This window comes from Hemicordylus capensis, chromosome 1, assembly GCF_027244095.1.
Source record: "Hemicordylus capensis ecotype Gifberg chromosome 1, rHemCap1.1.pri, whole genome shotgun sequence".
Classification (NCBI taxonomy): domain Eukaryota; kingdom Metazoa; phylum Chordata; class Lepidosauria; order Squamata; family Cordylidae; genus Hemicordylus; species Hemicordylus capensis.
In genome coordinates, this window is record NC_069657.1 from 308,315,397 (window position 1) to 308,337,091 (window position 21,695).

General features: G+C 41.9%; 1 protein-coding gene across 8 annotated transcripts in view; it reads left to right on the top strand.

Moving 5' to 3' along the window:
- The window catches only part of MYO6 (myosin VI), a 163,348-nt gene that overhangs the window by 71,758 nt on the left and 69,895 nt on the right, over positions 1-21,695 (top strand). For all 8 annotated transcript variants that reach the window (XR_008314121.1, XM_053286938.1, XM_053286937.1 and 5 more), the window contains 7 exons: positions 217-346; positions 3,373-3,478; positions 4,538-4,593; positions 8,789-8,886; positions 14,093-14,257; positions 16,621-16,701; positions 20,762-20,942. Coding sequence is in view for 7 of the 8 variants with exons in the window: in XM_053286938.1 (XP_053142913.1) it covers positions 217-346; positions 3,373-3,478; positions 4,538-4,593; positions 8,789-8,886; positions 14,093-14,257; positions 16,621-16,701; positions 20,762-20,942 (817 nt within the window). In the remaining variant the exon portion in view is untranslated. The remainder of the gene's footprint in view (positions 1-216; positions 347-3,372; positions 3,479-4,537; positions 4,594-8,788; positions 8,887-14,092; positions 14,258-16,620; positions 16,702-20,761; positions 20,943-21,695) is intronic.

Below are 21,695 nucleotides of genomic sequence, written 5' to 3' on the forward strand. Positions count from 1 at the left end.
AATGCACACAGTTTTAAAAGATATTTGAATTAGAAGTGATTCTGAATTAAAGGACACTTGACGGCCTTTTGATTTGGAGATGTACTTGGTGAAGCACAAATACAACTTCAAAGTCATTTGCTTATTTTGAAGTTTGCAATGGATCTCTAGAGTTTTTCAGTACAAATTTCAGATGAATGGCTTTTGAAAGTTGGTTACTGGTTTTCTTTCTTGCAGACATATGTAGCCAACATCCTGATAGCAGTGAACCCTTACTTCGACATACCTAAACTTTATTCTTCAGATGCTATTAAGAAGTATCATGGTAGATCACTTGGCACTCTACCACCACATGTCTATGCAATTGGTAGGTACTATACTACTTAACTCTGTCTCCTTCACAGATGTATTTTTTGGTGTAGGTGTATATGAGATGATGCCTCTCTAGCTTTAAACAGAAGAAAATGGTTTAATTTCTGAGTGACACATCCAGCTATGTTTGCTGTGCTACTAGCTATGTATTGCTAACACTTTGGTGTGTATCCTATAAGCAATAAATATGAGGTTAAAATACTTGAAAAGCCAAGTAAACTGTGTGCAATAATTAAAGTGAGAAGCAATCTCCATTTTCTAGTCTGACGGTCCTTGCCCATGTAACATTAGATCCCTGATGGCTCTCTGGTGACTTCCTTTTGACATTTCTGTCACTCCTGTCAGTACCCTGAGCAACCTCTGGAATAGAGATGACCCAAGTCATTGACACAATTCCTCCCCCGCCCCCCACAGCACAGTATCCCCTCCTGCTGAGAAGTATAGCAGGGACCTTGGATTGAGAAGTATAGCAGGGGATAATGGCTAGAATACAAAATGGAGAAAAACTCAGGAAATCTTCCTGAACATGAGCAAAAACGTGTTTTGGAGGCCTGCTCTGTGGCAGTAATGGTGAAGCAAACTTGCTTCACTACCACCATTGCATTTAGGCTTTTTTCAAGTGGGAAGATGCTCAATTCACATTAGACCTCCAGGTTGATATTGGAAAACCTAGGCTATAGTGAGTTATTTGCTAAGCAATTTGCAGATTAGGTCAGTCGAGCTTGAATGTTACTTGAGTGCAGTGCTAGCAAGGAAGTTCCTTTAGGTCCTTCTTGCCACATTTACTCAAATGAGTTCCAGTTATTGCAGCTTGAGATTGTTGATTGGAAAGGTGTGGTCTACCACCTGTTTTCTCAACTCTTGCCCATCATAGATAGTATATCCAGCAGAGAGGGTTTGATCATGAGTCCAGTAGGTGGTGAATGACTGAATCTATCTTGGCCAACCTGATGACCTTTGCCAGGATGTGTGCAGGGGAAGTACGACTCTGTTTGATTCTCTTGGACCTCTCAATTTCTTTAAGTATCTCCAGCCATAGTGTTTATCAGCCTGCTCTCTAGTGGTTTTGATCATACCTGACAGGTATATTTCAGAAGGTGGTGCTGGGAAACACCAGTTCCACCTCATGATATTTATGCTAGTAGAGTACAACAGGGTTCCATCTTGTCGCTTACGCTAATTTACATTTACATGAAACTTCTGGGAGTGGTTGTTTGGAATTGTGGGGTTAAGTGCCATTGATATGCTGGTGACACCCAACTCTTTCTCTTTCATCTAATTAATGTGTGGCCATAGATGTCATAAACAGGTGTCTGGAGTTAGTGATGGATTTTGAGGGCTTATAAACTGAAGCAAAATGGAGGTGCTGTTAGCCTGTTCTTGAAGAGGTTACATTGCTCTCAAAGATCAGGTTTGCCACTTGGGGCTCTTGTTAGATCTGGATCTGTATATGGTTGCCTATGTCATATCTGTAGCCAGACGTGTTTTCCATCACTGTCAGTTGGTTCACCAGCTACATCCAGTTCCCCAGTGCCATTGTCTTGTAACTTCCATCTTAGATTACCTCAGTTACGCCACAGAACTGCTTTTGAAAAACATTTGGAAATTTTAACTGGTTCATAATCAAGGTGACTCTAGAACAACTAGTCTGGGGGAGCAAAGGAATAGCAAAGAATATTATTAGGATTTTGCTATACATTACCTTACTTCTATAAGTAATTAATGAGTCTCCTGCTTACCTGGCTGCGCTGACTTCTGCAGCTTGTTCTGGGACAGAGGAGTGAGTGAATGAGGCTTCTTTATACAACGGAGGCTTTTTGAAATACTAATTCAAGCTATAGGACCATAATAGACTATGACTGTATTATCTGACACTGCTATACATTCCAGATGGGTGAAAGGGGCAGTGGGAAATATTTTTGGGCGAAGCCTGCTAGCCCTTGCAGTAAACCCTGTTCATAATACAGTGGCTTAATACAATGGTTAATGGGTTTGCTACTTTGCACATATTAATGCAGTGTTTAAAGATCAACAGTGGCTTCCAGTTGTTTCTGTGTGCAAGTCAATGTGTTACTTACTAAAATCCTAAATGGTCTAGGACCAGTGTATCTGAAGAACTTCCTTCTAATATGTGTCTACTCAGACCAAGACCCTGGTCTGGGTGACCCTAGCTTTTGGAGCCCAGTGCGTATTACCAACAACAGGGCCTTCTCAGTGGTGGTGCCTTGGCTGCAAAATAGCCTGTCTAGAGACACTTGCTTGGCACATGCTCATTGAGTAGTATCCATAACTTTAGAGAAATTGTGTTCTGGTAGAAGCTCCTTCTGTGAATGGAAGGAGATAGGTCATTGTATGAGCGCCATTCTCCTTCTGTTTAAAAAAAAAAGAGCTTTTGCCAACAGCTCTTGTGAGCCCTTTGGGGACAGAGATCCATCCTATTTATTTATTTATTTCTCTGTGTAAACCACCCTGAGCCATTTTTGGAAGGGCGGTATAGAAATCGAATAAATAAAATAAATAAAAATAAATAAACAGAATATCACTCTGTTAAAGGCCTGGATGCTGTCCTGTGTTCATTTTGGCACCAAGAAAAACTGCTCTGTTTGAAAGATAATGTAAGAAAGGGTAATGCTAAGGTACTCTTGCTACTGTTCCATTTTGTTAGCGGTTTGCTGCTGTTTGTGTGGATTTAGCTATTTTAAAAATGCATGTGTTTTTACCCAAACTTTGTATATGTATTTGTTGACCAGCTTGTAGATTGTACTTCGTAAAAATGGGATATAGATAAGTCGAAATAAAAATGTTTGTTCTGACCAGCATAACATTGCTTGTTGGTATTGTTAATTCTCAGGCAGTAAATAAGTATAGCTGAATAATTTAAAAGGAAACATTTTGATTTCATTACTTCAAATGATGTTTATACAAGAATATTACACAGTGTGCAAAGGCTAATGAAAACATTGATCTGTGTTACTCTCCCCAACAAATCCATTTTAATGTCCTCTTAAATGTTTACCTCAGCCGATAAAGCTTTTCGTGACATGAAGGTGCTCAAGATGAGTCAGTCGATCATTGTGTCTGGAGAGTCAGGAGCTGGCAAGACAGAAAACACTAAATTTGTTTTACGGTTTGTATCTCCCTTGAACATATTTCTACTGAATAAACAATGAATGCAGGCCATTCTAATCTCTCTTCAAAATCATGCAACTTGTAATTGGTGTAGAACTGTAATCTGTGAAAACATTAGTGGGATGTAGGGATGTGCTTCTATGGCGCCTCTGGGAAGCGCTGAATTGGCTCGGGTGCTGGTGTTGGAATCTGCTCGATGGGGTGGAGAGCGGTTCTTTTAAAAAGAAGGTAAGGAGCTCCTTACCTGCTCACCCCCACCCCACTGCTTTTCTGCCGGTGATGCCCGCTCTCCAAATGGCCACGCAGGGCTGTGGCACTGTTCCTTGCAGCCTCAGCTGGCCATGTGCATGCCGACGCCCTGCGGAGGCTGCAGGGAACAGCCCTGCAGCCCCATGTGGCCATTTGGAGAGTGGGTGCTGCCGAAAAACAGCGGGGCAGACACAAGCGGGTAAGGAGCTCCTTATCTGCTTTTTAAGGGAGCCACTCCCTGCCTCGCTGGCGGGTGCACAAACAGCTCATGCACATCCCTGGTGAGATGTGATGCAGCACAAGCTACAATCCAGGAGTCAGCTCTACCTGGAGTTTCACATGCCTCAAGACTTCTTGGTTGCTTTTGTGATGGGAAGCCTGAACGTGCACAACAGCACTCTCACTGTGCAAGTGTACATCCATTTCTGTTTGTATCCAATCCTTCCTCTCACAAGCTTAGGCTGATTGATGTGTATCGGTTTAACCTCATTTTATCCTCACAACAGTCTTGTGAGGTTGGTTAGGCTGAGAAATAGTGACTGGCTCAAAGTGTTCATGGATGCAAGTGGATGAGCAGACATTTGCATTCCCAATCTACAGCTCTAGCTACTTCATCAGAGTGTCTTTCTTGAAAAGGGTAGATGCAATAAATATTTGATCAACCCAAATATTCATGTCCAGCAGTTTCTTCAGTAAAAGGACTCCTGCATCTCAAGGTCTAACCCCTTTCAAGCAAAGTAATTCTGTAGGTGTGTACAGATAAAGGTATTTATGAAGTTGACAATTTTTATTTCTCTCTCTCTTACAGGTATTTGACTGAATCCTATGGCAGTGGGCAAGATATTGATGACAGAATTGTAGAGGGTACTACCTTTCTAAATTTTGATTTCCTTTGAATTAAATTAGAAAGAAAACTAGGTTGATGAAAGTAATGGGCATTGTGCACCTCTCGTGCACCTCTTGTGCAAGTACTGTGGAAATGTGTTCTTGTAGAATATGACTCATTTCAAGGGTACACATACTGGGAAATGTATTGGTGGGTCATATTCAGTTTGGAGGCGGGGGTGAGTGGAAACCTTTGTATCTCATTCCGATCCTATCAATCTTTTGTGATCAAATGATTGCTTCTTTTTAGACTCTTCTAGCACTTGACCTTAACACAGTTATGGTCTGTGTGTGGGAAAAATATATATAATCAAATTTGTACACCACCCCAAACTTTCATCTCTGGGTGGTGGAATTTCCACCAGAAAACACAGGGGTTACTAGTAGTAATTTGTTCACATTGTGCCTTCCATTTTCAAGTCCTTACAAGAAAGGGAACGGTACATTAAAGGAGGAACATATTCTGTCACAATTTTCCCTTCCTATTCCTCCGCTGTATTACAGTTCTTATCCTTTTATGGATTAATTTTTATTTCTGTGTAAACACACTCATTATAAAGTGCAAGAGCAGGATTCTCATTGCTGGCTCATCTGCTATTTCTCTATACTGACCACACACTCTGTTAAAACCCTCCTATAGGAAGTGACGGCTGCTCAGTAAAAATGGGAAAGGGGTGTGTTCCATTGCATGCAAGTGATCCTTCTTATAAGGAGTGCATAGCATTACTGAGCATTCTTCCTGGTGCTTCCTTCTTGGATTTTAGTCAATGTTAAATGCAGAGCAAGACCAGTTTTTAAGGGGTCAAAAAATAACTGAGAATGATGTTGCTTAATTACAGCTGAACATATAAGTATTCCATATCTGCGTATGTGCCATGACATCTAAGAAAGTGACTGACAGTTGGACATAGTGCCTGAAGCTGCAGTCCTTAACATTTATACCTGTAGGTATTTGGTGTGTGTCGGGGGCGGGGGGGGAAGCTTTGAAATGTCTGCACTGATCTAGAACATCCACTACTACACGCTTAAACCAGTTTTTGATTTCTCACCGCAGATGTTAAGCACATCTTAACTTGCATGTATGCAGTGTGGCTGCATTGTTGGTCTAAAAGGACTTATTCACAAAGCCTTTTTGTAGCCTTTCTAAAAAAGAAAAAGAGAAGAAAAGCCCACATTTGAAATACTTGTAAACATTCAGCCTTTGTCAGGAAAATGTACAAATGAATCACAACAAATTGGAAAGCTTTTAAAGGTCACTTACCAACTCAAATTGATTTTGAGATTTGAAAAGAAAACAAATATGAAGGCAACTTAAAAAGCTGACAGAAAACTGTCTGTTACTGTCCTTGCTCTTCTTTGGCATTCAAGATCGATACTGATTTTTTATTTTTTAAACCTCCTTAGTGACAGGAGCCCAAATTCCTTTATAATGCTCTATTCACTTCTACTTTGCTCTCATTTCCCCCTCAAAGTTCCTAACACTCTGCTGGCAGTGGCACTAAGTGAATATCAAATAGTTGCTGTTTTGAGTGAGGCTAGTTTAATTGTAGGGTTAGCAAAAAATGTGATGGGTATAGCAGTATTATTCATTTGAGGATAGATCTAGCAAAGCTATAGACCAGAAGTAGGCAACCACAGCTCTCCAGCGGTTGCTGAACTACAATACCCATCATCCCCAGTCAGAGTTTTGTGGCTGGGGACGATGAGAGTTGTAGTTCAGCAACACCTGGAGAGCCAAGGTTGCGTACTCCTGGTCTATAAGCCAACCTCCATGCAGTATACCTTATTACTAGGAGCAAACAAAAGGAACAGACCCTGCTTGTCTATCTGCATCCCTTGCTTGTGAAATTCCAGAGGCATCCGACTGGCAACTGCTGGGAAAAGGATGTTGGAGCTAAGTGTACTCAAGCAAGGCAATTCTTATGTTCCCAAGTTTGCTGTGAGCACTTTTGACAGCAGTATCAACATCTTAGTTGCTTTGTCCTGTGCTGCTTCCGTTTGTGTCTCTATCTACTGTACATGCACTGCATGGAATGTCTGGTACCATTTGGAAGCTTTAACCAGTGCAAATAACCATGTGCTTAAGCGACATCATGATTAGGTTTGGTGGATTGATTTGGGAGCACAGTTGCTTAAGCATGAATGCAGTCCTTGCTGATCAGTGACAAAGCAGCAGAGTGGAATTGCTGTGTTTTTGACAAGAATCTAGGTATAATGATGGTTGTGAAAATGATGGCTCTCTCTCTATTTTTTTTTAATGCAGTTGTACCATTAGTTCAAGCCACCTAATGGTGCAGCGGGAAACTGATTTGTCTAGTGAGAAAGAGGTTGCTGGTTTGAATCCCCACTGGTATGTTTCCAAAACTATGGGAAACACCTATATTGGGCAGTAGTGATATAGGAAGGTGCTGAAAGGCATCATCTCATACTGCGCAGGAGATGGCAATGGTAAACCCCTCCTGTATTCGACCAAAGAAATCCACATGGCACTGTGGTCGCCAGGAGTTGACACCAACTTGAGGGAACAGCTTTACCTTGACTTTTACCATTAGTTCAGGATTGTCCTCTTCCTTTTCATAATACGGTAGTTGCCCTGATCTTGGGGACCACAGGATCAGTTGCTAGGCTTTTATGTTCTGCTGTACTTGTGTAGTGAGAGAATCTGTTCACCTGAATGGAGATCCATGTGGAAGTTACCTTAAATGGGTGTGAGATTTTCTCCCCTTACTGAAGTAGGCTTTTGCACACCTGATACTGCTGGCTTGCATAAAGATCCTTCTTTTTCCAATCAGAATGTCTTGATGTTTTGTGTGAAGCCTGTGTTGAGAGGTGTGGTAAGAGGGTATTAGTAATATGCAAATATGTGCTGAAAGTAACCTACATGTCTTGAGCACTTTATGAACTCTCCTATTGCACTTGCAGAATACTGATTTTTTTTAATATATTAAAAAAATCAATAAAAATAAATACAATTCAGTGGGCTGGTTCAGAGGTAACCGGAAATGGCTATGTAAATGACTGCTGGAGAGAGGCAGACTTGCACTCTCCACACTGCCTTGCCCTTTGATTCAGTCATGGACATTAATATCCTGGCTTGTTTTAAAGCAGGTTTTCCAGGCTTGATTCTCCAGATGTAGTTGGATTACAATTCTCATCATCCCCAGCTCTGGTTTAAGCCATAGCTCCATGGCTCATGTAAAGCTGGGAGCTGTAGTTTTACTCTGATTAACAAACCAGAATGTGAAACCTACTGCAGATGCTGGTTTCAGATCCTGGTTTGTTAGTTGGAGTTAAAACACAGGACCTGGCTTTGTTTGAGCTGCAGAGTGATGGCTTGAATAAGCCAGGATACCCAGTCATGTGAGCAGAGGAGGTAATGGGAGGAGAGAGCACAAGAGTTCCCAGCTCCTCAGGGGTCATAGAGGGTAACTGAGGTTTGTTGTTATGTCTGAATCAGCCCAATGTGTCATACATAATTAGGTTTCATTTGGAAAATATCCTTTGAGACATTTCAGCAGTTTTTTCCATTTAGACTTATGCTTTTTGTATCAGTAATGATGTGAAATAATTTCCAGGCCAGCTACTTTAGGTGCACCTGTCTAGTAAGATTTTGACTTCTCCCGATAAATTTCAGATATTCACGACCCCCATTGCAAAATGTGTTTGAAACCCTCTCAGTATCATTTGGCATGATATGTTGCTGAGAATACGCAAAACCCATCCACTCACTCTTTCATTCCTTGGGCATGTGCAAACTGGTTGTATGCTTCTTTGGATCCTGACTAACATTTTCGTGTACTAGTAAAAATATAACTTGTATTTGGATGATTTGAAAACCAAAACAACCCATTTAGTTGATTATTATGCTTACTTCTCTGTGTTTTGAATAATGTGCTTGGTATTTTATGTATATATGTACATATTTATTTGTCACATTTATATACAGCCCTATGTAAAATCTCAGGGTGGTTTACAGCTTAAACAAACAGCAAGTAAAACCAAAAATTCATATAAGATAAATTAAAATTACCATAAGTAAAACTTGAAAACATAAACAAAATGTCTGATAAAACAGGTATGTTTTAAAAAGTATTTAAAAAACAATCAGAGTGTTTTGCTGTTAGATTAACCATTCTTATTAAATCATTTTGAATTTTTTCTTCTTCTTCAATAGCCAATCCACTTCTAGAAGCATTTGGAAATGCGAAGACTGTTCGTAACAACAACAGTAGTCGATTTGGAAAATTTGTAGAAATACATTTCAATGAAAAGGTATCAGTACTTTTTTGTGTGTGTGGTAGGTACACAGGAATTTACTTTTATCTTTTTGTGATTTGACTTGGGAAATGATATGTAGCATCATTATCACTTAGAAGTGATATGTACTTTCTGCATATCCTTCCTTACCCCTTACCACCTTGACATTTGGTTTTTGCGGGGGTGGGGGGATGCAAGACTAAAGTCAGAGGTCTGGCATTTCACAGGCAGCAGAGAACCTGACCAATTTCCCTCCTTGCATCAGGAACCTAGGGCATATTGATAAGAGACAACCTACAGATTTCATTAAAAAACGAAGGAGCAGGGTGGTGGTGTAGTGTGGAACAGTCCACTCATAGGATTATATTATCCCAGAAAACAGTTGGGTGCTTAGACCAGAAGTATTCTACCTGATGTGTAAGTCTTTAATGTGAGAGTAACTTCAACCAAGTGGTTTGTTGCCCCACTTTCATTCTAAAGTGGTCCAGCTCTGTGAGAGGATTTTACTGCATCAAAATGGGTACACGTGATTTATTTTTTAAGATGGAAGAAATAATGCTCACAGCATTGTAGTAAACTATTTTGGTTGAGGTTAACAATTTGCTCGTAATGCCCCAAAGTTTGCAAAACTATTTTCCTGGTGGCATAGCCACCATTGAACTGGTGTGTGTGTGTGTGTGTGTGTGTGTGTGTGTGTGTGTGTGTGTGAGGGAGGTTGGGGAGAAATGTCTCTGGGCCACTGGTCCGCCTAGGGTGCCCCTCCCTCCTCCCACCAAGCACGCAGCGAGCAAACTGCTCCTCAGCTGTGAGAGAATGAGCAATGCTTCAGTGTTCTGCTGATGCCGGCCACGTCCCCTGTGTCAGTATCAGAAGCACAATGCAGGGGGTGGTGCTGGCATCAGGGCATGCATGTGCTGCTGTTGCCCACCCCTTTCCCAGGCAATGAGTGGCCCCTTCGTGGTTGGGTGCTTCCTTGGTCTCCCTCATTCAGAGAAGGATGTCAATGCAGCTGGCATTGGGGAGTGTGTGCGCAGCCTATCCTTCTCCTGCAGGTAGACAGCAGGAGGGCGCAAAGAGGACAGTGCAGTGGGCGGGCTGTGAAGTAGCAGTGTGGTGGGGGCAGGATGCAAGGCATTGAGGGGGAGGGCCATCAACAACCTTCCCATGCTCCTGTATTTTTCCATTTTAAAATGGGGAGGACAAGATTAACACAGATCGTTAGTTTCAAATACTTTTAAAACTCCATGTTCCAAATATGAGATTACCTCTGGGTGAATTGTGATGTTACATAGTAGGGGCACATAAAGGGATCAATACCTTGTTGGCTCCATTATAAATCGAGGCTGCATATTTAGCTCAGTCATGAGTGGTTAACAGATTATTTGCCTTAATTCCCAGCCTGGGGATTAACAATATGCAGATGAGTTTTTATTTATAGATGTATTTTTTAGCCAAGCTGCAGTTCTGATTCCACAGTATGAAAACGGGTGCATATTTAATAAACTTGTGCTTGAGAAACAATTCTATAACATATACTGAATGTCTTTCATATTTTTTTCTGCCAATCTAAATTGTAGTAAAGAAGCCATAGGACTGGTTTACACCATCAATAAACCATAGTTTATGGATTGGGATTGGGAGTTGCACCCACATGCTTCCTCTTCCCCCTCCTCTTTCCTTGTGCACTGCCTGGATTGTTAAACCACATTTCTCTGGCTCATGCAGTACTGGGAACTGTAGTTTAATTCTTGTTTACAAGCCAGAATGCAAGACAGTCTTCAAACAGTGGTTTCACATCCTGGTTTTTAAGCGATAGTCAAACCACGATTCCTGGCTTCACATGAGCCGTGGAACTGTTGTTTAAACTAGCCAGGAATGAAAAGTCACATCTCTGCCATGAAGGGGAGGCGTTAGAGGCCTAGGCTTGCCATCTGAAGAGCTCAAAATCAAGACATCAATAAAATCTCACACACTGCACACTTCACTGTGCAAAATTTAGAAGTCTCTGTTACACACACTGCAGTGAGCTTTCAAAGCACTATATGCTCTTTATGCAACCAATAGAACTCCGTTCCCCATTCTTCACTTTATTTCTGCATTTGCTTGCCCCCCCCCCTTTTTTTTTGCTGGAGGCTGAGTGGAAGTAGATGCCATGATGATAATATGCAGTTAAAAGGTGCTCTAAACCTGAGAGAGAGCGAGAGAGAGCGCACGCGCAATTGTGTGTGAAGTCTCATGATTAGCCAAGCCCAGGCTTGGCTACCCTGAGAACTGCCGGGATCCATGCAGATTCTGGTAGTGCCTCGACACCAAACCCTGCACCGAAGCCCGGGTCTTAACCTGGCTTCTGGGATCTGAGTGTGGTGCACAGTGGGATACCCAGAGGCTGGGACAATGAATCCTGGCCTCAGAGCAACCCCCCTTGTCCCACTGGGTTTGGAGCACTGAGGATCATGTGGGAGTGTGGAGTGTGCTCCCGCCAAGCAACTAATGATTGTCTGGGCCGGGGTGGGGGTGGGGTAGGGCAAGGTCTGTGAAGCCTTCCCCCACCCGCCGGGTAGGTTGTGTGACTGGCCCCAATGCATTTCTCAGAATGAGCCACAGTTTTATAGGCCTGGCTGTTCTGCTGCACAAGGCTTAGCCTGCCTCCTACCACTTGCAGGGGCAAGGGTGACATTTTGGCACCAAAACTTCATGGGAGTAGTCATTTCTACCACAGTGCTGTCGGCTATGTGGCCCACAGGGCTGAAGACTGCTTTTTAGTGGCCTGCAATGTGAAGCCAGCCTCCTGTCATTGTGTGTGCTCTCCACTGCAGCTAGTGGCTGTGGCCCAGCCGCAAGGCCAAAGAAAGGGAACAAACTGAGTTCCTTATTAACTCGAAAATGAACACCAAATTTTAATACTAAGTTAGGGGCAGTTCTTTGAACTGGGGATCAGGTGGCAAGCCTATGAGCTGTTCTTGATTAAACAAAGCATGGTCCGTTTGTTATATTTGTATACTGACCTAAACTTCTGCGTCTGGGCATTTTACTGCAAAATAAAAGAAATTAAAATGGAAATTAAAACCTCAAAACTATTTAAAACTACAAGTCTAGTTAAAAAGCGTTGGTGAATAAATGTGTCCTTCAAGACCTTTTAAAAGTTGTCAGAGATGGGGAGGCTCTTTTTTCAGCAGGGAGCACATTCCAAAGTCTCGGGCAGCAACCGAGAAGACCCGTCTCTGTGTAGCCACCAGAGGAGCTGGTGGCAACTGCAGATGAACCTCTCGGGATGATCTCAGTGGGCGATGGGGCTCATAGTGAAGAAGGTGTTCTCTTAAATACCCAGGGACTAAGCTGTTTAGAGCTTTATGGGCTATAACCAAGTCCTTGTATTTTGCCCGGGAAATGTATTGGTAGCCAGGGTGGTGCTTGTAATATGGTCCCTTCAAGATAATCCGGAGACTAACCTGGCTGCCACATTCTGTACCAACTGCAGTTTCTGGACTACATACACACCAAACTCCTTATGATCTCTTCCAGTGGTTTCATGTAGCTGTTAGCAAGCATTGGAGACAGTATGGAGCCCTGGGGGATACCATATAAAAGTTCTCATTTTAATAATCAACCATCTGGAGTGCATGGTGTGGAGAAAGTGGAAAGAGATACATTCTTCTTCCTCTCACATAACACTAGAACCAGGGGTCATCCCATGAAATTGATTGCCAGGAAATCTAGGACCAACAAATGGAAGTCCTTTTTCACACAACGCATAGTCAACTTGTGGAATTCTCTGCCACAAGATGTGGTGACAGCCAACAACCTGGATGGCTTTAAGATAACTTCATGGAGGAGATATATCATCAGCGGCTAGTCGGAGGGCTGTAGGCCACCTCCAGCCTCAAAGGAAGGATGCCTCTGAGTACCAGTTGCGGGGGAGTAACAGCAGGAGAGAGGGCATGCCCTCAACTCCTGCCTGTGGCTTCCAGCGGCATCTGGTGGGCCACTGTGTGAAACAGGATGCTGTACTAGATGGGCCTTGGGCCTGATCCAGCAGGGCTGTTCTTATGTTCTTATGATCTCCAAGTTATAATTTATAAAGCCCTAAATGGCTTAGGCCCTGGCTATTTAAGAGAGTGTCTTCTTCACTATGAGCCACACCGCTCATTGAGGTCATCTGAGGAGTTCCATCTCCGGTTACTGGTGTCTCCAACTCGTCTGGTGGCTACACGGAGATGGGCCTTCTCGGTTGCTGCCCCGAGATTGTGGAATGCGCTCCCTGCTGAGATACGATCCTTCCCATCTCTGGCAATTTTTAAAAAACATCTGAAAACCCATCTTTTCACCCAAGCTTTCCCAGCTCTTTAAAATTGTTGTTTTAATTTTATGGCTGATTTTAAATTGTTGCATTGTTTTAACTTTTTATATGTGTTTTAATTGTTTTTATGTTAGCCACCCAGAGATGAAAGTTTGGGCGGTATAGAAGTTTAATTAATAAATAAAATAAAACATGCATCGGTCCCAAGACTGCTTGGGATAGGCCCATAGTTGTCATGGGAACTCCTGAGCCACCCCAGACAAATTGGTCTTGAAGTGAACATTGAAGTCCCTCACCACTATAAGCCTGGGAGACTCCAACGCGAACACCAAGCCCAAACCAAGTCTGTCTGCTCAGGTAGGGACTCTGTTGGGCAGTGGGATGATCAGTACACCAACAAAAGTCCCAGTCTATCCCTGGTCCCCAAACTTAAGTACACACATTTGATATGGTTGGACACTTTGGCAGGGATCCTGGTAAGGGAGATGTTGTTCTTATAGAACACACCTACTCTACCTCCCTGCCCACATCCTATCACCTGCTTCTCAACAGACTACTCTGGAGGGAGAAGCTGGGACAAAACTGGGCCACCAGCCTCGTCCAACCAAGTCTCTGTCATACATAGCAGGTTGGCCTCTTCATCCAGAATCAGATCATAGATTATTTCTGATTTATTCTGGACTAACCTGGCATTACAAAGGAGAAAGGTGAGGTTCTGTGAGTAGTTGGCACTGCTCCCTGAGGTCTTTTTGCTGGCAGGACAGCCAGAAGCCAAAACAGCTGATCTTCTGCCTGTCCAGATCTGTCTGGTTTGTTTGGTTGTAAGTAGTGGCCCATAGAGAGCAGTCAAACATATTGATACTGTTGTGTCTATCAATATCAAGCTTTCCTCATTCAAAAAAGTAACATTGGTTTTCCTTCTAGAATTCAGTTGTTGGTGGATTTGTGTCACATTATCTGCTGGAGAAATCCAGGATCTGCGTTCAAGGTAAAGAGGAAAGGAATTACCATATCTTCTACAGGCTTTGTGCAGGAGCCACTGAAGATATAAGAGAGAAACTGTATTTATGTTCACCAGATAATTTTAGGGTGAGTTGATATTTCTCCTCTCCCCCTTTTTCAAAATGCTTACTGCTAAGTTGTCTACCAATACGAACAGGGGTGTACCAAGGTTGGAGTGGGCCTGGAGATGAGATTTTAAAATGGGCCCCTCACTGCCTTCCTCTCCTCCTCCTGGCCCCATGTCTCTGCTGCAGAAGAACATTAAGGACATGTGTAATATAGTGTAACCGATTAACTGTAGACAGGAGACTACATTTACAAGGGGTAAACAGTCGAACCAAATAATACAACAGTTTCAACTTTGTGAAATATAAGGGGGCAATTCATGCTTGCTACCACAAGACCAGCTCTCCTCCCCTTCTTTGGGTTCTAAAGGAAGCATCTGTTCCAAAGCTTAACAATTTTTGTCAAGGCTGTAGCATGGCAGGATTTTTTAAAACAACAATATTTTCCATTTGTTCATTTAAAACAAACAGTAATATGAACAATGCATCACATTAAAAATATACAAACAAAACTCAGTGTTATTAATATCAAAAAGGGCATATAAAGCATCCACATCCTTTTGAACGGAAACATTCCACACATTATCATCTTTAACTGCTCTGATTCCCCTCCCTGACCTCCTTGCTGTTTCTTTCCCCAAAATCCAACATGTTCATCCCCATCCCCTTAATCAGGAGGCGAATTCCACCCCCGCTTCCCTTGCAAAGGAGTGTTTAGTATGAAGGACTCTGTCTCCAGCACTGCCCATCTCTCAGCGGCAACATCTCTTCCTCTGCTCTCACAGTCTCACTCACCTGTTTTCGAGGGAGCAGGGAGGGGAAAACACACAGAAAGAGAGACAGTAAAGTCTCTGGCATGGGTGGCTCTGCTCCCACTCATCTCTGGCATGGGCGCCTCTTCCCTTCCTGCCTTCCCTTTCCTCCACCATATCGGATGGCCCTGTCTGTGGAGAGAGGACAAGGACTAGCCTTGCGGGCCCCTCAGGCTGTGGGCCAGGAGATATTTGTCTCCCTTTATCTTATTGACGGCACACCCCTGAATACGAATATGAAGAATATTTATATACTGCTTTTCAGCAGAAGTTCCCAAAGTGGTTTACATAGATATGAATAAGTAAGATGGCTCCCTGTCCCCAAAGGGTTCACAATCTAAAAAAGATACATAAGACACCAGCAATAGCCACCGGAGCAATGCTGTGCTGGGGCTGGATAGGGCCAGTTGCTCTCCCCCTGCTAAATAAAGAGAATCCACCACTTTTAAAAGGTGCCTCTTTGCTCGGTTAGCAGTGGCATAGCCACTATTGGATGGCAGGCCACCACCTCTGCGGAGAGCTGATTGTACATGTTACTTTTTCTAATTTTTCTTTTGCAATAGACTGTAACCAAGAAATCGCACAGCAGCAATAAAGTTTCTACATTTTGGAGCATCACAGAAGTTGCTGCATTGCCAAGCTGTCTACAGTTTATACTGCTCATGCAATTAGATCCCTTGTATTAAAGAAGAATAGGAGAGATATGTGAATAGACTTTTTAAGACTGCATACTAAAAGCCAATTCAAACATTCCCATAGTGGTCTGGCTGCCTCTATGAATAACTTCCACATGGTCAGAGTTTCCATATGCTTTATGGGGTGCTTGAATGGGTTTCCTGTTCAAAGCAACATTTCAGTATAGATATTTTAGACATGGTTTAAAGATCTGGGGAGCATGTACATTTCCAACACTGAATTAAAGGTAAAGTGTGCCTTCAAGTCAATTTCAACTCCTGGCACCTACAGAGCCCTGTGGTTTTCTTTGGTAGAATACAGGAGGGGTTTACCATTGCCTCCTCCCGCATAGTATGAGATGATGCATTTCAGCATCTTCCTATATTGCTGCTGCCCAATATAGTAGCAGCGGGGATTCGAACTGGCAACTTTCTGCTTGTTAATCAAGCATTTCCTTGCTGTGCCACTTAAGGGGACAACACTAAATTACTTCAGCATTTTAAAAAATGATGGAAACATTGCTTATAATGGCTTCTTTAAAATCATTTATTAGAATTTCTTGTAATTCATTACTAACATAGACTACTAACTGCTGTAGCTGCATTTTTAATTATATGGTTATAAATGGCTCCTGGAATAGCATTTACTAATTGTCAAGCATTTTACTCTACTTGAACTTCCCTTTTAGGAAGCCATTTGTTCTTATGTCTTCATCCTGAAGATACATCTGTTTTTAAATACCTAAACTGAATACATAATAGAAATTGAATGGAACTGTAAACTAGATCTTGGGGCAAATATGACTATGCTGTCATGTTGTGAGACAAGATAATGCATGGTTTCTTCTACAGTTTCTGTGTTTAATTATACTTTTTGTGCTTCTTTTGTGTTACAACAGTATTTAAACCGTGGCTGCACACGCTACTTTGCTACCAAAGAAACAGATAAGCAAATTCTACAGAATCGCAAAAGTCCTGAGGTATGGTAACTACTTTGAACATTTTGCCTTTATATGAAAATGCCACATTTTGCAAAAACAGCCATTATTGCTGATGGTATAATTGTTTTATCTTTCTTGTGTGCAAGCAGTTTTGAGAGTGCTGTTCCTTGTTTTGGGAGGTAGACTGAATCCTGGTCCCTCTGTTCCTTCGAACAAGTGATTGGAATTGCCAAAACGTGCCTCAGCCATTTGTTAGGCAGGTACATGTGCCTAAATGTGCACTGGAAGACGCATCAGTGATGATAACAGTATTTTTATACCACTTTTGAGTGCTCAAAGTACGACTCATTAATGATCTTGTGATCCTTATAGCAACCTTGTAAAGTAAATTAGTAGTATCCCCATTAGCCTCTGAGGAACTAAGGCTGAGAGGGAGTGGCTTGCATAAGAATACGCAGTAAGTTCACAACAGAGACCTGGGGAAGTCCTGATTCGCAGCTCAATGTCTTAGCTACTGCACCACATCTGCTACCTACATACAGAAAGATATTTTGACTGAGACTTATTGACTCAGCTGTATCTTAATTATTTTGGCTGACATCCTGACAAAATTACTCAGTGGAAGTTCCATTGAATTTTCAGTGGGACTTCCGTTGTATAATTTGGTCAGGATGTCAATCATTTAATTTGTTTTACATGTTTATGGATTAATTTAGGGAAGATCTGTGCTAGTTTATATGTCTGAATTGTATCCAGAATTTCAGTCTCTATAGCTAGAATATTTGGCCTGTAATCCAACACCCTGTTGGATTTTTACCTGGTTTGACAATTTATAAAAATAGCATAGCAAATTATAGGAGAACCTCTCTGTGGATTCACCATCCATGGATCCGCAGTTGGGTAATAGACACCCAATCTCGGCATATGTGGGAGGGGGAGGTTAAACTCACATTTCTCTGAGTTGGGGGTGCCTGGAAATTTGAGAAGAGCCATTTTGTGGCTCATTTGTAAAACAAACAGAAAACACCACGTAATTTCTTGTGGAATTTCAAGGACTTTGGGGCTTGTGGGAGACATCACTTTATAGAGGAAGGCCTGCGGAGCAAGGTAGAGCACTTTATTTGGCCCGTTTTTGCCACTTTTCAGTAGTATTTTTGAAATCTAGGAACCTAACCCGCACAATCCCATTGACTTCAATACTTCATTATCCACAGTTTGGTTACCCTTGGTAATCTGCAGGAACAGAATCCCCATGGATAATGAGGTTTATCTATATATGAAGTTATTTTTGTCTACTATATGGATAATATGTAACCACTTTGCATTTATATGCAAATAAAATACTGTCTTAGAAATATAGCAAGCAATATTTCAGTAAAGATACAATTTACGGCTGTGCTGTTTATCCCTGATCTCCCCTCCCCTAAGGCCAGTGTGAGACTGAAACTTTCATATGAGGACTGTGTAAGTGGCCACTGTGTTTTAGTGTTACTGTGGAAGCTTACATGTAGTGTTGTGGCCATATAGCCAGGCCCCACATGTGGATTCTAGTGCACACAAGTGATGCCATCCACATGAGTGTTTTTTAGTGGTGAGTCTCAGAGCAGCCTATTAGAACTACTTTATCTCCCACATGGTGGTGAATCAAGTGTGAGCTAGTTCTGGGACAGTAGAAACAAAGGGTAGCATCCAGGCTAGTTAATCATGACTAAGAAGCCCATTAATTTCAGTGGGACTCTGAAATTAGTCTGGCTCTGATCCAAAGCCTTTCCCAACACACACCAGTGCAAACTGCTGGTTCTGCCTAGCATGCTGACACATCATCTCTTCAATGGCAGTGGAACACAAGGCTTGTTGTACTATGTTGGTACAGTAATTCTAACCCTGGGTTCTGTAAATAGCAGTTCTTATTTTTCTTCTTCTGTGCCTTGCGGAGTAGTCTCTTAGTACCTAAGATTACATATTGGAGTAAGAGTAAGATTATGCATGATCATGCATTACTTTCTTAGTTGGTGATATTTAGAAGCCAGCCTAGTAGTGCTGCAATGTCCAATAAAGTAAACTGTTCTCTTAATGTTGAAAATGTAAATAAGTACCATAAAGATATCATTTAAATGGGGTGGCAGTAAGCTCCTCTTGACATTAAACTGTGCAACAAATGCACAAGGCTGCCAATTGTTTTACGGACAAGTGAATATGGCTGGAAGCCCTTTATGACCGGGACTTATAAATGTGGCCATTTGAACTCATGGTAGAGAACTGAGTTTCTAAATCAACTTCTAGCCATGCTGCCATGAGTCAAGCCAGGCTTGTGAGAGCCACACTCTGAGCCGAGCCTGCACTGGCTTTTCAGATCCAGTTGCCATTGCTTAAGAAACTGTGCTATGGATGTCCCATGTGAACAGTTGTCCCAGACTCAGCTTGTGAATCTTGTAGACAACTAGTTCAGCTTCTGATAGCATAGATGAAAGTTGGCACCAGCTGAATGACTACCAAAAGAGCCCTTGGTACAAGCTCTCTGTGTTAAGATAAAGAAATGATTAAACTGCAAAATGAGAAGACCTGTCTTGTAACTGTTGCTGTACTGACAGGTACAGGTACTTGTGTAGGGATTTTGTGTGTGTGCATGAAGGGTGACCTTTCTGTGAGATTGCACAGCAGGTTCTGTTCAAAGGTATGCTAGAATACAAATTCCATGATTTCTTTGAACCCAATACAAAGGCAAACACTTAACAGAAGTCAATGAAATCAGTTAGCTTTCAATAATGTGAAAAAATTATGTGAAATTATTCACATGAAATTATTCTGAATTGTCAGCCATTTTTTATTGTAAAGGTTACCTATTTCTGCTTTTTCAACTTTAAGCAACTTTGAATAATAACTTTAAGCAGAATAATCAATTAATGCTTACATTTTTGTCCCTTTCTTATCAGGAAGATGAGGTGATCACTTTGTATCATTTGGGGATTTTTATTTTTGTAAATGACTGTGTGGAGTGAATTTTTCAGATGCATGCTAGCATTTCTTTAGAACAATGTTTTCACTTGTTTGGGATGTAACTGCATAGATTGTGAATCAAAAGTTGTAAATTTTTTTCAATCTTGTAGTGAACTTTTACATATAAAGAATTGTTTTGTGCATGTTTGACCAGTTTTACTGCATGTAGTAGTTTGTAGATAAAATCTATAGAACTTTTAATCTGGTAGTGGTACATGTTTGATCTCAAATGGCCAAATAACCAAAACTTTGCATTATGTGTGTGTGGAATATTGCGTGGTGAATTTTTATGCACTGTGCAAATAAAGTGAATACCAGGATAAACACTTCTAGATACCAGCCTATTTGCCAGTACTAGTGTTTATTTTTTAGGGTGTTTTACAGACCTGCCCTTCTTTCATATATGAGCTGCATACAATATTGTAAGGACTTGTTTTTGTTGTGCTGTGAACAAGAAATATTGATACTAGGTTTGAGCCAATTCATGAATGTTCATGAATTAACACCTTTGGTGTAGAAAATCATGCTTTCATGAGGTCTGGAATGTCCCCCAAATTTCCTCCTTGTGGACCTCCTTCACTTTGCTGCTAAATGGCATCTTTTTTGGCTCCAGTTTTCATTATAAGAGTTTCTCTTTGGAGGCTGTATATCCAGAAAGCTGGGGATTACTAAGGCAGTGTGATGACATCACACTGAGGAGTTGGATTTGCTCATGTCACAATGCCACAAAGCCAATTCAGAATGTGGGCAATGACACTTCCTTTTGCTTTGAATGGATGAACATTCTTGCTCCATGTGCATCCCCCTCTCAAAAGCACCCTCCATTTTGACTCTGCTTTAGTTAACTCTATTTACACACATTCTTTCAGTAGATAGTCTGTGAGCTGCTGAATTATACTGCCCCTTGAACACTTTCTCCATATTCCTCAAAGTCCACCACATTCAGATTCCTCAGAACACAAACCCTGATGTTTCAGGAAGTGTGTGCTGTATGTTAAAAGTTCTCTCTCTCTCTCACTCATGCATTGTTTTGCTTGCTTTGGCTAAATAAATAAAAACATCAACTTCATTCATTCTGAAATTGCTTGCCTTGTTGTTTTAGTATCTGAAATCAGGCTCTTTGAAGGATCCCCTGCTAGATGACCATGGAGATTTCAACAGAATGTGCACTGCAATGAAGAAGATTGGTTTGGATGATGAAGAGAAACTTGATCTTTTCCGAGTGGTGGCTGGGGTCCTACACCTTGGAAATATTGATTTTGAAGAAGCTGGCAGCACTTCTGGTTAGAGCAGTTGCTTTATTCAAAATTTTTGAACATGGGATTTTTCCCCTTGTGTAACACCAGGGGTGGCCAAAGACAGTGCAGAGCCTGAAGTGAGGTGCCAAATGTTGCCTTGCTCCTGGTGGGGCCCAGCACCTTTAAAAAATGATCTTTGCAAGCTTTGAAAGTGGTGTCGGGAGGAGGGAAGGTTGCCAACAGCCTCCACTGTTGTCCTTGAGCTTTTCCAAGCTTTTCAAGGAGTGTGAGGAGAGGCACTACTTGCAAAGCTTGCAGGAGTCAGGTAAGTGCTGAGGAGCTGCTCCTGTGGTGCCGCCTCAATAATCTGCCCCCTGAGGCAACCCTTTCACTTTGCATCATGAAAGAGCGGCCTCTGAATAACACACACACCTATTCTGATTTTTCTTACTGGCATGCATTTCTCAGCACGAGAGGCAACTGTGTAGGTTCTCATTTATTAATTGAATGTATTTTGATAAGGAAGAGTCCCGTCCCGTCCCCCCCCCCCCGCTTTGTGAGTGGAAAATAAATGCACCAAATTTCTAATTGTCTGGCAATGTTTAGGGCTGCAGTCCTCAACATACATAGTAGGTGCACACGGGTAGGCAACCTTTGGCATTCCAGCTGTTGTTGAACACAGTTGATTGTGGGTGAGATGGTGGGTGTTGTAGTTTGACAACTGCTGGAGTGCCAAAGGTTGTCTACCCCTGTACTAGAGAGTAAACCCTATTCCACATGGTAGGACTGACTTCTGAG